This window comes from Cavia porcellus, unplaced genomic scaffold (genome assembly GCF_034190915.1).
Source record: "Cavia porcellus strain 051 isolate PalLab524CR breed Dunkin Hartley unplaced genomic scaffold, mCavPor4.1 scaffold_18, whole genome shotgun sequence".
In the NCBI taxonomy this organism is placed as follows: Eukaryota; Metazoa; Chordata; class Mammalia; order Rodentia; family Caviidae; genus Cavia; species Cavia porcellus.
Genome location: NW_026947501.1, coordinates 70,148,155 through 70,160,824, shown reverse-complemented (window position 1 = coordinate 70,160,824; position 12,670 = coordinate 70,148,155). Strand labels below are relative to the sequence as shown.

At 55.1% G+C, this 12,670-nt stretch overlaps 1 protein-coding gene across 10 annotated transcripts in view; it reads left to right on the top strand.

The window, feature by feature from the left end:
- Jakmip1 (janus kinase and microtubule interacting protein 1) overlaps positions 1 to 12,670 on the top strand; it is a 109,086-nt gene that overhangs the window by 85,526 nt on the left and 10,890 nt on the right. For 7 of the 10 annotated variants that reach the window (XM_063230193.1, XM_063230189.1, XM_063230190.1 and 4 more), the window contains 7 exons: positions 476 to 604; positions 2,037 to 2,120; positions 3,636 to 3,698; positions 5,220 to 5,318; positions 7,756 to 7,857; positions 8,425 to 8,478; positions 9,029 to 9,094. In XM_063230193.1, the coding sequence (XP_063086263.1) occupies positions 476 to 604; positions 2,037 to 2,120; positions 3,636 to 3,698; positions 5,220 to 5,318; positions 7,756 to 7,857; positions 8,425 to 8,478; positions 9,029 to 9,094 (597 nt within the window). The remainder of the gene's footprint in view (positions 1 to 475; positions 605 to 2,036; positions 2,121 to 3,635; positions 3,699 to 5,219; positions 5,319 to 7,755; positions 7,858 to 8,424; positions 8,479 to 9,028; positions 9,095 to 12,670) is intronic. The other 3 variants (XM_063230194.1, XM_063230198.1, XM_063230195.1) reach the window with 2 other exon arrangements.

Genomic DNA, 12,670 nt, shown 5'->3' with positions numbered 1-12,670 from the left:
TCATTTAGCATCAGAATACACGACTCTGCATCTTCCCTTCACGTTGCCTCATGGAGACTTCACATGTGTGTGTCTCCTGCATCTTGGGGCTCCCTCCCCTGGCCATTCATGAGGTTTCCAGTTCTGCACAACTGAATGCTGCCCCAGTGGAATGTGCCTCCCTGTTCTCCTGTGCGGCTCTCTGCTTAGGAGAAATTCCCAGGCGGGACGCGTGGGTCAGCGTGGTTCACAGTTTAATCCTCATGCCGGAGTCCGGTGGCTCCAGGGTCCCCACCCCTTTCTCCCTGCTTGGGCTCCCGGGAAGGGTGCTGGTGGGGAAGGCGTCCTCTTACACTTCCTGATGCTGACCGGCTCACTAAGTACTTGTGGGCAGCAGTTGTGGCCGTCGTGACGTGGACGCAAGTTTGTCCACATTGACTCTGGCAAAGCCATGTCGAATCCCAGTTGATTGACTTTCCTTCTGTGTTGCGTTAAGACCACAACCAGAGAAGAGGCTGACCTGAGGTTCTGCCAGCTGACCCGGGAGTACCAGGCTCTGCAGCGGGCCTATGCCCTGCTTCAGGAGCAGGTTGGGGGGACACTGGATGCCGAGCGAGAGGCCCGGGTGAGTACCTGCCCTGAGGGCTGGCTGGGGCAGAAGGCAGGTGCTGTGCATCCTTGGGGTGCAATCCTGTTGTGTCCCTGGCTCTGGTACGGGGAGGGGTTCTGGGGTGACTGACGTGCATTCAGAGGAGCCTCTGTGCCAGCACTGTCCTGGAACTGTCTTCATCCTTGGCGGGACAGTGGGGGCCCTAGCACCTGGAGCTGCCCGCCTGTCACCTGGGTGACAGACGGTGCTGTCAGGACCTTAGCTCGGGTGGAGGCCGCAGGCTCTGCCAGCCCAAAGGGCTGCAGACCCCTTCCTCTCCTGCAGGGCTCAGGGCCTCAGGCTTCTCTGAGGATTAGTGATGGGGACAGCCAGCTCCCCTTGGTCTCGGCCACCAGTCCCTGCACTGGGCTGTGCTCTGCCTTCTGAAAACTTCCTCCCCGTCCCTTCTCCCCCTGGAGTCACGTAGATGGAGAACTGATGTCCCTTCAGAGGCACACACTGGGCCAGCACTGCCCTGTGTCTGTTTCACTCCCACATTTGCCCTCAAGGTGGGAGGGATCAGTCTCAGCTTCAGATGAAGAAACTGAGGCTGTGCATGGTCCCTAACAGGAGTGAGAAGCCCGCCAGTGGAGTTTGAGGGTCCCAGAGGGGTGCGCTGGACCTGGGTGTGTTTGGGTCCTCTTATAGGAAGCAGAAGCAGGAGGAGTGGCTGCTGCAGAGCGGGCTGGGGAGTGGGGGGATGGTGCGGTATGGCGGTCTAGGGCACTGGGGTAGCCAAGCCCCAGGGGAGCAGAAGCAGGTTGGTAGGGACAGGACACAGTGGGAAGCTCAGTCTGTCCTGAGTCAGAGCGGGTGAGCTGGTGAGTGGCTCCGCTGCGTTGCTTTTTATCTTTACCTGTGCACTGGCACCTAGTCCAGAGATTTCGCAGGGAAATCCAGACTCCCCTGAGAGAGCAGATCCCGCAGCAGTCCCTGGCTCCTGTTCCCCACATAGCATCGCTGGCTGGGTGGCGGCGGTCCTGCTTGTGCTCAGTCGGCTTCCCAGGTTTACATGACTTGCCTGGTCCTTGAAGCATTTTGGGTTTTAGTCCTTGCTGCAGGTGACAAAAACCCAAGTAGGCAGCTAAGCGATTGACAGTTCGGTGACTGCTGAATGAACAAACGTGGACCTGGCCACAGCTGGGGCAGCCCCCGACGCTGTGGTTTCTGGCTCCCTCATCCCCTGAAAGCAGCGGGTTTCCTCTCCAGGCTTCTGTTTCCTTTTCTGAAGTCCCAGTTAGAGCTGGCAGCTCTTGTGACCTTTTGATCCCTTGCAGTTTTATGTCAGAAGCTTGTAGGTGACCTCAGAGCCACGTTGGAGGCCACGTGTGGGCACGGGCCATCCTTGGGGTTCTCTGACTGCCCCCAGGTGACCCACTCACTCACTTCCCGGTCCTCGCTGTTCCAGACTCGGGAGCAGCTGCAGGCTGATCTGCTGAGGTGCCAGGCCAAAATTGAGGACTTGGAGAAACTGCTGGCTGAGAAGGGACAGGTGAGCAGCATGGTCACATGCCGAGAATCTTTATGTTCCCGTCCCCATGGTGGTGTCCCTAGGGCCAAGGGGACGCCATTCTGTGGAGCCGAATGGGAGGCTTTAGGAATGATGGGAAAAACGAGCAGAACCCAGACAATAGCATGCCAGGAAATGTCTGAAAGCCAGAGCGCATGTTGAAGGTCTAATTGGGGTTTTTCTTCCTTTTTTTCCTTGCAAATGCTCAAAAACAGGAGATAATTTCAAAAGCATAGTGATGCCCAAAACTTTTTATGACCTGACCGTGGAGGAAAACTGCCATTTCCCAAGTCCTGTGACTAACAGAATGATCCCAGAGGCCACACTGAAGGAACTTCAGCCCTGTGCGTCTCTCGAGACGCCTCAGGATCTTGGCTCTGGGTTCAGTCTCAACTCCTGGACCCTGCCCCATCCCTGGACCAGGGTGACCCTGGGCAGCTTCCCGGCAGCAGAACCAGCCCTAGGCTGTGTGGTGGCCCTGCTCCACGTCAGAAAAGCCCTGTCATGGCAGCAGACAGCTGGTACCTCTTGGCGGCTTCGTTGATTTATTTCCTGCTGGCACCCCTGTGTTCGCAGGCTGAGGGCCATCTGCTGGTTCCCTTCACCTGCAGCTCAGCACCAAGCTGTCCCTGCCTCGGTGTCAGGGCCTACTGTCTGCCGGGTGCCAGGGAACGAGTGTTCAGGGGAGGGGAATGGCTGGTGGCTTGGGCCCCAGGGCTGGAGGGAGCTGGGAATGGGGAGGCAGATGTGAAAAGAGGGGACAGTGAGAGGTGGCAGGGGACTCCAGGAGGAGCCTGAGAGGATACTGCAGAGCGGAGGGCTCAGAGGCCACTTCCACTATTCCCAGGTAGGGCTGAGAGCTCTGCCTGCGGGTGTAGAGTGACTCAGGACTAGAAGGCTAGAATGGCCTCGCCCTCCCTGCTGGTCATCAGTGCCAGCTGGGGCCTGGGCAGCTCCTCCCTGATGTAGCCTGGCCTCCTTGCCTGGTGGTCTGAGGGCAGGAAACATGGGCTATCCGCCTTCGAGCTGGCTGCTCTCTGCTCACGTTGCATTTGCTGATGCCTCGTTGGGGTGGGGCTGCTGGGAGGGCCTTGGAGTCCCATTGCATGGGGAAGGTAAGCGCCCACCACCCTTGGCAGGGTGGATGGGGTTCTGTGCTCGGGGAAGCCAAAAGCAGCTGAGGCCATCCTGAGCCTTCCCAGGGCCTGGGATCGAATCCCAAGTTGGGACCTTGCTCTTGAGGAGCCAGGCATGAGCCAGCCTTGAGGGTGGGACTCTGCCGTTGGAGCAGCATCTGTGTGCCCGACACTGGGTAGACTGGCCCTGTGGGGCTGAGAGGGGGTGTGGTGTCCCGCACACCCGCCTTCTGCCTTCAAGGCCAAGAGCAAGCATGAGGTCCCACAGCTGCAGACTTCTTATGGCCTTTGCACGGGCACTGAGCTTTTTCTGGCCACCTTTGCTCCTGTGAGGGTGAACACACTCAGTGCTTTCCCACAGGATTCCACGTGGGTGGAGGAGAAGCAGCTGCTCATCAGGACCAATCAAGACCTGCTGGAAAAGGTATGCCACACTGTGGAGCCGAGGCCCAGTCCAGGCAGTGGGCCCAGGGCTGTCACAGGAGGAGAGGGGCCCAGCCCTGCCTCCATCCTCTTGGCTGGGCCTGCAGAGCTGAGAGGTGTCCCCAGGGTTCCCTGAGGAGGCAGGAGGGCTGGCTGTCCCCTGCAGTGGACTTGCAGGATGCCTCTGTCATTGCTTTGGGGTTCCAGGGCCCTGTTAGGTGGGGACACCTAAGGCAGGACCTCAAGGCACCGTAGCCCAGGCTAGCTGTGGCCTTCCCAGAGGTGTCCAGGGGAGCCCATACGGGGTGGGGGGATGGAATGAGTTGGGATAAAAACAGTGGCTTCTTTCCTTGTTGGTGTACAGTTCAGTTCTTTATTATTAGCATTGTTTTTTTGAGACGGAATCTCGATATGTAGTCCAGGCTGGCCTTGGACTCAGCGACCCTCCTGCCTCAGCCTCTTCAGTGGTAGAATTACAGGCATGCACCACCACACCTGGCCAGTCACTTTTAAATAAGTCATGTTATAGGACTAGCATGTTTCAGCTCTGCCCATTTGGGTCCCTGCATGTCCCTACTCCCTGGGTCCTGGCACCCCTCACCCCATTTGTTTGTGTATTTGGGGATTCATCTCCTGTGGGCGATCCTCAAGAGGGGGCCACATCCTGGGTTGGGCCTCACTGTGGAGTGTCCCTGGATCCCAGGACTGCATGGGTGTAGTGCTGGTCCCTCCCGCCCTGCTGCTCTGCTGGTGCACCTTGGCCGTGGCTGGTTCTTGGCCTCACTTTGATTGGGCCCTCGGGCGGAGCCAGTCAAGGTTCTCTGAGGCAGCCCCGGGCGTCAGGAGACCTTTAACACCCTTGATGTTGCTTGCTGAGCTCGGAGCCCATTTCTCAATGTACCATGGTGCTTCTGTGGTCCTTCTGACCAGGAAGAGGGGGGTGGAGAGCGGGTTCAGAGGATGCCCGGTGCCCAAGCCTCTGCCTGCCGTCTGGGTGACCCCTCCCTGGGCTGGGCCACGGTAGAGCTGTCACCCTCCCTGGGTAGAAACCAAGGCCAGAAGCAGTTGTGTGTCAGGCAGCTGGGTAGCTGTGACCCACTCACTCCCCACACTGGCCGTGCTATCCTTATTAAAGCTTTGTAGGAACTGAGTGGCTCACATCACAGCCTGCCGGGCTCTGCCCACGTGGGCCGGGCTGGGGTTGGGCTGCAGGGACCCTGGAGGGGCACTGGAACAGTAGTAACTTGTCGAACTCTGCTCCCCTGTGGTGACCTCAGGCAAGGCACTGGATGGCCCTGATCCATTCATTCAGCAAAGTAGAAGGAGCTTCCAGTTCCCTGGGCCAGCCTTGGCGTGATGGGGTGAAGCCAGCCCAGCCTGTGTCCCTCTCCTTCCCACAGTGTCTGCCTGAGCCCTTGCTGCAAGCCCTAGCTCCTGCCCCTCCCCAGGTGGCCCGTGATCCGGGATCCAGGTGCAGGACAGAGGCTGTCCCACCATTAACGCCCAGGTGTCTCTGCTCTAGATTTACAGGCTGGAGCTGGAGGAGAACCAGCTGAAGAGCGAAATGCAAGACGCGAAGGATCAGAACGAGCTGTTAGAATTCAGAGTGCTAGAGCTTGAAGTAAGAGACTCTCTCTGTTGTAAGCTCTCAAACGGAGCAGACATTCTCTTTGAGCCCAAATTGAAATTCGTGTGAAGCTCCCTCTGTTCCAAGCATGTGTGAGGGGACATGTTATCGTTTTTCTCCTTTCTTCCTCCTCCTTTTCTTTTTTTTAATCTGTATGTTCGGGATAATTTCACTGCCTTAACGTGTTTGGGAGGATGCTCGCCGAAGTCTATGGACCTGTACCAGAGCTAATATATTTATTGCCTACGGCTTGTTTTGCACTTAATAAAATAATTTGTTTTTGCAATATTTTGCCTTTTTTATTTGTGTTTCATTTCCATAACTAGTTCTTCCCTGCATGCGTAGTCACCGGGTCTGTGGTATGCAAACCCGGGCCGAAGCACTGTCCAGTTGGTAACACACCTTTTCTAGTACCTTGCATGTAGCAGTTCTCACCTTTTGAAGTCAAGGGTCCGACCCAGCCAGTTCTTGACCCTTTAGTGTGTTTAGTGCTAGTTGGGTCCCTTGCCTTTTGCCAAGGGTCACACAAGGTAAGTAGAGGCAGGGGAGAAGGGTGTATTTGCACAGGCAGTTAAGAAAACTTAGTTATTTTGCTCAAACTTTGACCCAGTAAATGCAGGCCAGGGCAGTGCAGCGATTTAGGTTAAAGAAATGAGCCTTTGGGATTCGGACCTCAACTTTGAACTCCTGGGCAGGAGGGACTGAACGCTGTCCCTCCAGGAGCACGGGAGCAGGGGCAGAGGATTACGGATATTGACGGTTTCACTGCTCCCCGCAGCATCCCCTCGGGTGTGTTACTGCATTGCCTGCGCTCGTGGTGCCTCATAACCCGCTGTGTTTCCATGTGAAAGTCATCGCATCTCCCACTTGGCCTGCGTCTGTGCCGGGCTCCCAGCCCCGGCAGCGCTGCTGCTCTCCGCTGACCCCTTGCATGTGTGACCCTGTCCGTCCCAGTGAGCGCCTTCACAGTGTCTGTGGCTATTCTGATTTCGTTTTCCCTGCTGCTTGGGTGCAGAACTTCTGAGTTACAACTCACTGCCCAAACCTTGTCCCGTTGCCAGGGACAGGGCAGAGGAGGTGCCCAGCACCACTTTTTTGACCCGAAGCAGGAGGTCCCGGTTCATTCCTCTGTCACTGAGAGGGAACTCATGCAAGCCAATGTCGGGAGATGTTGGTCAGTTTACTAGAATTTTCTTTAAATGTCTCTGCTGGCCTTCAGAACCATCGGAAGCCAGATTCTGACTTTTGTTCTTGTAAGATAGGAGCTTCTCAGCTCGTCTTTCCTCCGGAGACCCCATTTAAATCCACTGCCCTGGTGGAAGGCTGCCTAGGGTTGTTACTGACTCTTAAGACTTGGACCCCGAGGTTGGCTGGCCTGGGGCTTCCTGGAAGTCATGGGATCGGGAGTCCCTCCTCATTCCTTCAGCCCCTCCTGCTGTGCCCGCCAGGGCAGTGTGCACGACCTGCCTTCTAAATTCTGTGGCTTCCTGTGGTTGAACTATTGGAGCCCATTGGCCAACAGCCAGATTGCACCGCCTCACCCAAAGCAGGTTATTTTTAATCATAGTTTAATTCAATCAGAACAATTGATTTCAAGTACGATTCAAAAGAATCTTCCCTGCCGGCCCATTGTGACCCCGCCAGTGCCAAAGGTGTAAAGCAGGAACCATGTCTGAGGCCAGGGTTCTGTCCCACCAGTGTGCTGTACCCTTGTAAGCCACTCAGCTCCTCTGGGCCTTCGTAAGGCCTTGTCACCTGGTGTATGATTCATAAATGCCTCTTCCGGGAAAATCCTCCGCACCCCACCCCCACCCTGGAGACATGACAGTAAACCTAGGGGAGGGAGAGCGTCATCGTTGCTTCTGTTAGTGTGGTTCAAGGAAAACTGTGAGCAGCACCAATAGCCTTTATGGGAAGAAAGTGAAGACAGGAGCTGGGCTGGCCCTCTGCTCCCACGCATCGGGCCTCGGACTCAGTGTCCCTGAGCCTCTTTGCAGAGAGAGAGTGGTGCTGCCTGCTTCCTTAGGTTGCATGAGGTCGATGGGGTCACCACGTGCCTGGCATGGAGTGACACTGCACCTGTGGCTTTTGTTCCCCATGGAAACGTAGCCCCGTTATTCTTAGCAGAGTTGTCATCCTGGGATCCCCTGGGCTTTGATCTTGCCTCAGGCAGCCTCCTGAGGCCCTGTTAACTGCTTCTTCCTAGCTGAGTAGGTAAGAAGGAAACATGCCTCAAAGGGTCCATCTGTCTGGACCTGCCTGAAGACTTGGGCATCGCAGACACGACTCCTGAGCCTAACCTATGCTGTGTGATTGTTAACCCTTTGCCAACTGGAGTGCGTTGGTTTTTATTTTTTTCTGATAACGGGAAAATGGCAAAGTGGTAAATAATCCAATCAAGTTCTGTCTTTAAACCAAATCTTTTCCCCAGGAGAGAGAGAGGAGGTCGCCAGCCTTTAACCTCCAAATCACCACCTTCCCCGAGAACAACAGCAGCGCCCTCCAGCTGTTCTGTCACCAGGAAGGAGTAAAGGTAGCGTGCCTGGGGGGCCTTGGCTGAGCCAACTGAGTACCAGGCTCGGGGGTCAAGGGGGACTGTGTCCCTAGACCAGGGTAGCATTAGATGCCCATTGAGAGTCACAGTTCATTGTTGAAAAAGCTACCCAGTGTCCCCTCTGTTTATCCCTATGGAAAGTAGCAATCTAAAGGCAACTCCAGTCTGGCTGCCTAGCTGCGACCTGAGACCCTCTGAACCTCCGCTGTGGGCACTGAAATCCAAATGGCAGCCCCTCGATGAGCCATGCGGTTGCATAACACACAGAGGCAAAGAGCTTAGCATGGGGCCTGGCAGACTGGAAGTGCTGTGCAGGAGGAGGCTGAGGTTGCTGCGAGGCCCAGGGTTTGCCCCGGGGCTGGAGCCCCGCTAGGTCATGCGGGCGATGCAGCATCTAGCAGACCCACCCAGGGTCTTTCCCGGTGTAAAACTCTACCTTTTCCCTCCAAGGAGCCAAGTGCAAAGCTCCATCCTCTGTGGGCGTCTAGGAATTGGTGTTCATGGTCTTTGGCTCACACAAAAATGAACCTTGGAAATCTTTTCCAGGATGTGAATATTTCTGACCTTATGAAGAAATTAGATATCCTTGGCGATAACGGGGTAACTATGAGCAATCAGCTTCTGGTTTCGTGTTCTTGTTTTGACCCGGGTGTATTCTGTGTGATTTTTAAATTTTTTTTGTTTTGTTTTGTTTAAATTGTTTACTAATTTAAGAGACCTGATAAATACAATGTAAGGCTTTTGTATGGCTCTGTTTCTGAGTAGGGGGTTGGGTCTGCATTGGTCAGAAGTGGGGTTCCCAAGTGACTCGTCCTTAGAGCCAGTGAGTGACAAAGGGGGCAAGAAGCCTAAGAGCGAGTCCCCCAGAGGAATTCGGGGTCCCTGGAGGGTGCTGAAGTCAGAAAGTGAGGTTTCTGTCTTTTTAAAGGATTGGCTTACATGAGGCTCTGTTTTGCAAAGTGCCACTACACAAAGTGTCCCCCAGCAGAGGGGCAGGAGCCATCTGCCTTGAATCACCAGCTAGCTCCCCTCCCCCTTAGCAAGCCGGGTGGATTCTCTGGGTGCAGTTTAGAGAGGAGCCCATGCTGACTGTCTGGCTGCGGGCCAGGGATCCAGTGTAAAATGCCCTTGCCCGTTTTTTGTGTTTTAGAATTTGAGAAATGAAGAACAGGTTGCAATAATCCAGGCCGGAACTGTGCTTGCCCTATGTGAAAAGGTCAGAGCCTGGCCGCATTTCTGTGCGCACGCCCGTCCTGGCACCCCAGCTCCATACAAGAAACTGTACATTGGTGTCATGCTTGATTGGGGCGCATGCGAGGGGTCTGTCTGCGTCTGCATGTGCTCAGGCATGTCTCTTCCTGTGCTGGTGTGGAGCGGCAGGGCTGCAGGAGGAAACACACACCTCATCAGCAATGATTTGGCACACGGTGTGTTTCTTCCCGGCCTTTCCCACGCCCTTTTTTCTCTGCTTAGTAGAAATCATACTTGAATAGCCCATGGTTTTTTTTTTTTTTGAACATAATAATTTATTCTGAGCAAGTGTTAAGTATGGCCAGGAGAAACTAAAATTCTTGATCTGTCCGGCCCGGGCACTGGCAGTAACTGCAAGCCGGCATAGTGAGATCATGTGCCTGTAGTTGGAAACAGTTTCATGACCATTGTTTTTAGTGACTTGAATGAGACATACAATTATTCTGCAGATGAGCTTCCTTGGACATCAGTGCTCTTTTTATTTTCTATTTGGAACTAAAAAGAAAGATACTAAAATCATATAGCCGACTGTTTATCCTGTCCTATCAGCCATGTAGAACGGTTCCCCAACACCATCCCAGTGGCTCTGCATCAGTGATCCTGGGGTTATACACCAGCTCCCTAGTCAGCCTCGCCAGCGAGGTGTCTAGGGGCGAACCCACTCTTTTCCTATTTATGGCTCATGCACTCGTGAGCATCTTTGCACATAAGCTTCTGTCTCATTGGAGAAGCCCCACTCCGCCCCAGGAGAGGGTATGGAAGTGGAAGCCCTGGGCCAGATGGTGAGAACATCCCAAGGGCGTTGGTGGTGGCATCGGTGTCCTGGATAGTGGTTCTGGTTCCCTTCCCACCTGCAGCATTGGCCGCCACATGTCTGACCTCATCCTCCACACAGCGTCTCCCCACTCAGCAAGCTTGGTCCTGTGACAGGGAGAGAAATGTGGGATGTCACCATTTTCATTTTCACTTATTTGAGTGTCACTGAATGTTTTTGATGTATAGTATCTGTTTTATTCTTCTGTGTGGTTGAAATTGCATTTCTTTTGAGGATTTCCTATGGGGCTGGTCCATTTATTCATGCACCCCGTCTATCCATACATTCATCCATCCATCCATCCATCCATCCATCCATCCAACACACTGGTATTTGTGTAATTATTTTTGTGTGTGTGTGTGTGTTTGTGTGTGCTTTACATATTAAAGATGCGAACATTGACCTGTTTTGTAAAAACACCTTCCTCGTTTGTTTGTCTTATGAACCGTGTAGGATATGTTAGATATACGCAGTGGTTTTGTGGTCCTTCCAACATACCTTTTCCTTTCAAAACATTTATTTAAACTTTACAGTGCTACTTTTGAAAGGTTGAGGTCTTAATGATCTTAATCAAGAGCCCCTCCAGTGTCTTGGGGAGGACACTCAGAGTACAGGTTTACTTCCTGGGCATCTGTCCAGCCTCTCCCAATGGAGCTGAACAAAGGATCTAAATGTCCTTGCCAGACTATGGCCAGACTAAGGCCTGGCCCCAGGTCACATGGTTGGAAAGGGGGAGCCTGGAGTGGAGCTGAGCCCTTGCTGCTGTTCTGATCCCCTAACCTTCCCCAGGGGACAGAGGGTCCATGGTGGCCCACATGGGCTGTGCAGGGCAGGTCCCATGGGGTAGCACAGGGCACTTGCGGGACACACCTTTGCCATCTGCAGAGCCAAGCGGGGTCTGCCCTGGAGCAGGGCTCCATGCTGTGTTTTGTGAGTGCTGGTGACACGAGCATGGCTGTTTAGTCACCATGCATTGAGGCTTTGCTGAAAGAGAGCCTCCAGGAACTGAGTGTGGCCCACTGCCCTGGGGGACACAAGAGACACCGGGTCTGCAAGCTCCTGTCTCAGCGTCAAAGAGGCCTTCCCAGCTGGGTCCTTGTCACTGCTGCAGGTCAGCTGTGTGGCCACAGAATGCAGGATCCCCAGATCAGTGCTTGTGGGCTGCTTGACAGCAGGAAACTGCCCAGGACTCTGTGTGACTGGTTGGCGGTGGGCTGGGGGTGGTGGGTGTTGGAGTTCCCATTGTTCCAGCTCCTAGTTTCTGGAGGGCCAGGGCTACAGGCAAGGAGGCTCAGGACTTTACTGGCCTCTGCTGGGTGCTGGGTGTACCCCTAAGCCCTCCCGTCTGCCCCTGGCCATGCACCTGCATCCCCGGAGCCTCACCTCCTGTCTACTCCAGGTTAGCTCCTCTTCCTGCAGCTGGGGGAGAGGCACCTGTCTGGCATCTGGCCCCTGTCTGCTTTGACCCTTGCCACCCATGCCACCTCCTGGCTTGTACCCTGCCCGCTTCCACCAGCCCTCTGCTAGCTATTGCCCATCTACTGGACCCCACTGGCCAGCCTGGCACCATGCTTAGCGCCCTGAATGCCCAAGAGTAATGCGCTGACCTTAGCCTCTGCACAGGCCTGAGAATGGGAGGAAGGGGAGCCCCATGACTGACATTTATGGTGCCCCCAGAGGAGTCCAGTTCCCTTCTGGAACTGTCCTCAGGGATAGGACTGCAGTGTTCTCTCAGATTGGGTTCCTGAGACTGGGCCATGCTGCTAGTTAGTGAGTGAAGGTGACATTGGTCTGGGAGATGCTATGTATCACCTCCCTGCCTGGAGAGAAGACTTGAGAAGAAAAGGGGGCTGCTGGGCAGGGTGGGCCCTGGATTAGCAGCACCCTGACGTGCCAGTAGCATGGCTCTATGATAAGCAGTGTGTTTTGCCTGGGACAGAGGGGTCCTGGGATGTGGGAACTCCAGTGCTAAAACAGGGACAGTGGAAGGACAGCAGGAGCAAGCTGGTCCCCCTAGAACTGATGGGTATTGCAGAGGGAGGCAGAGGAAACGGGTCCCTGCAGTGTCGCTGCCACAGTGGGCTCCTCCTGGGTGGACTCCCACACTGTGCGTCTCATCTTACGAGCGGCTGGTCAGTGCAGTGTCCAGGCATGCAGAGGCCAGCTGTGCAGGGTCCTGGCAGAGGCAGCAGGCCCGAGCCTCAGAGCCTCACTGAAGCATTACACAACTGGTCTGGAGTGTCCCAGGCCGATCCTCCCGCAGTGGCATCTCCTGGGCGGTGCCTACCTCACCCACAGCTGCCCACTCAGGGCTAGGGAGCAGGCTAGCCATCCTGTCCAGGCCCAACTGGACGCCTTCCTGTTTAGCTGCCTGGAGGCCAGCAACTGTGACACGGACTTAGCATGAGACCCATGGAGGTGTGCAGCCGGGGCCAGGCTGCTGCTTTTCACACCCAGCTGAGCCCATCAGGAAGGAGGCACGGTGTGGTGTGTAGAAAGAGGGAACTGACCCATCCAGCTCTTGCTGTCATAGTGGACTGGAGGATGAGGCTGAGGCCAGGGCCACAGGTCTGCTTTCTGATAGTTTCTCCAGGTTGGGGCATCGTTCCCAAAGGGAGGAGAGACCAGTCCCCAGCTGTGGTGGATCCAGGCCAGCCCTTGGGGAGCCCCGGGAGTGTGGCGCAGAGACCCAGCTTTACAGCTGCATGCCCGCGGGCAGACTCCTGT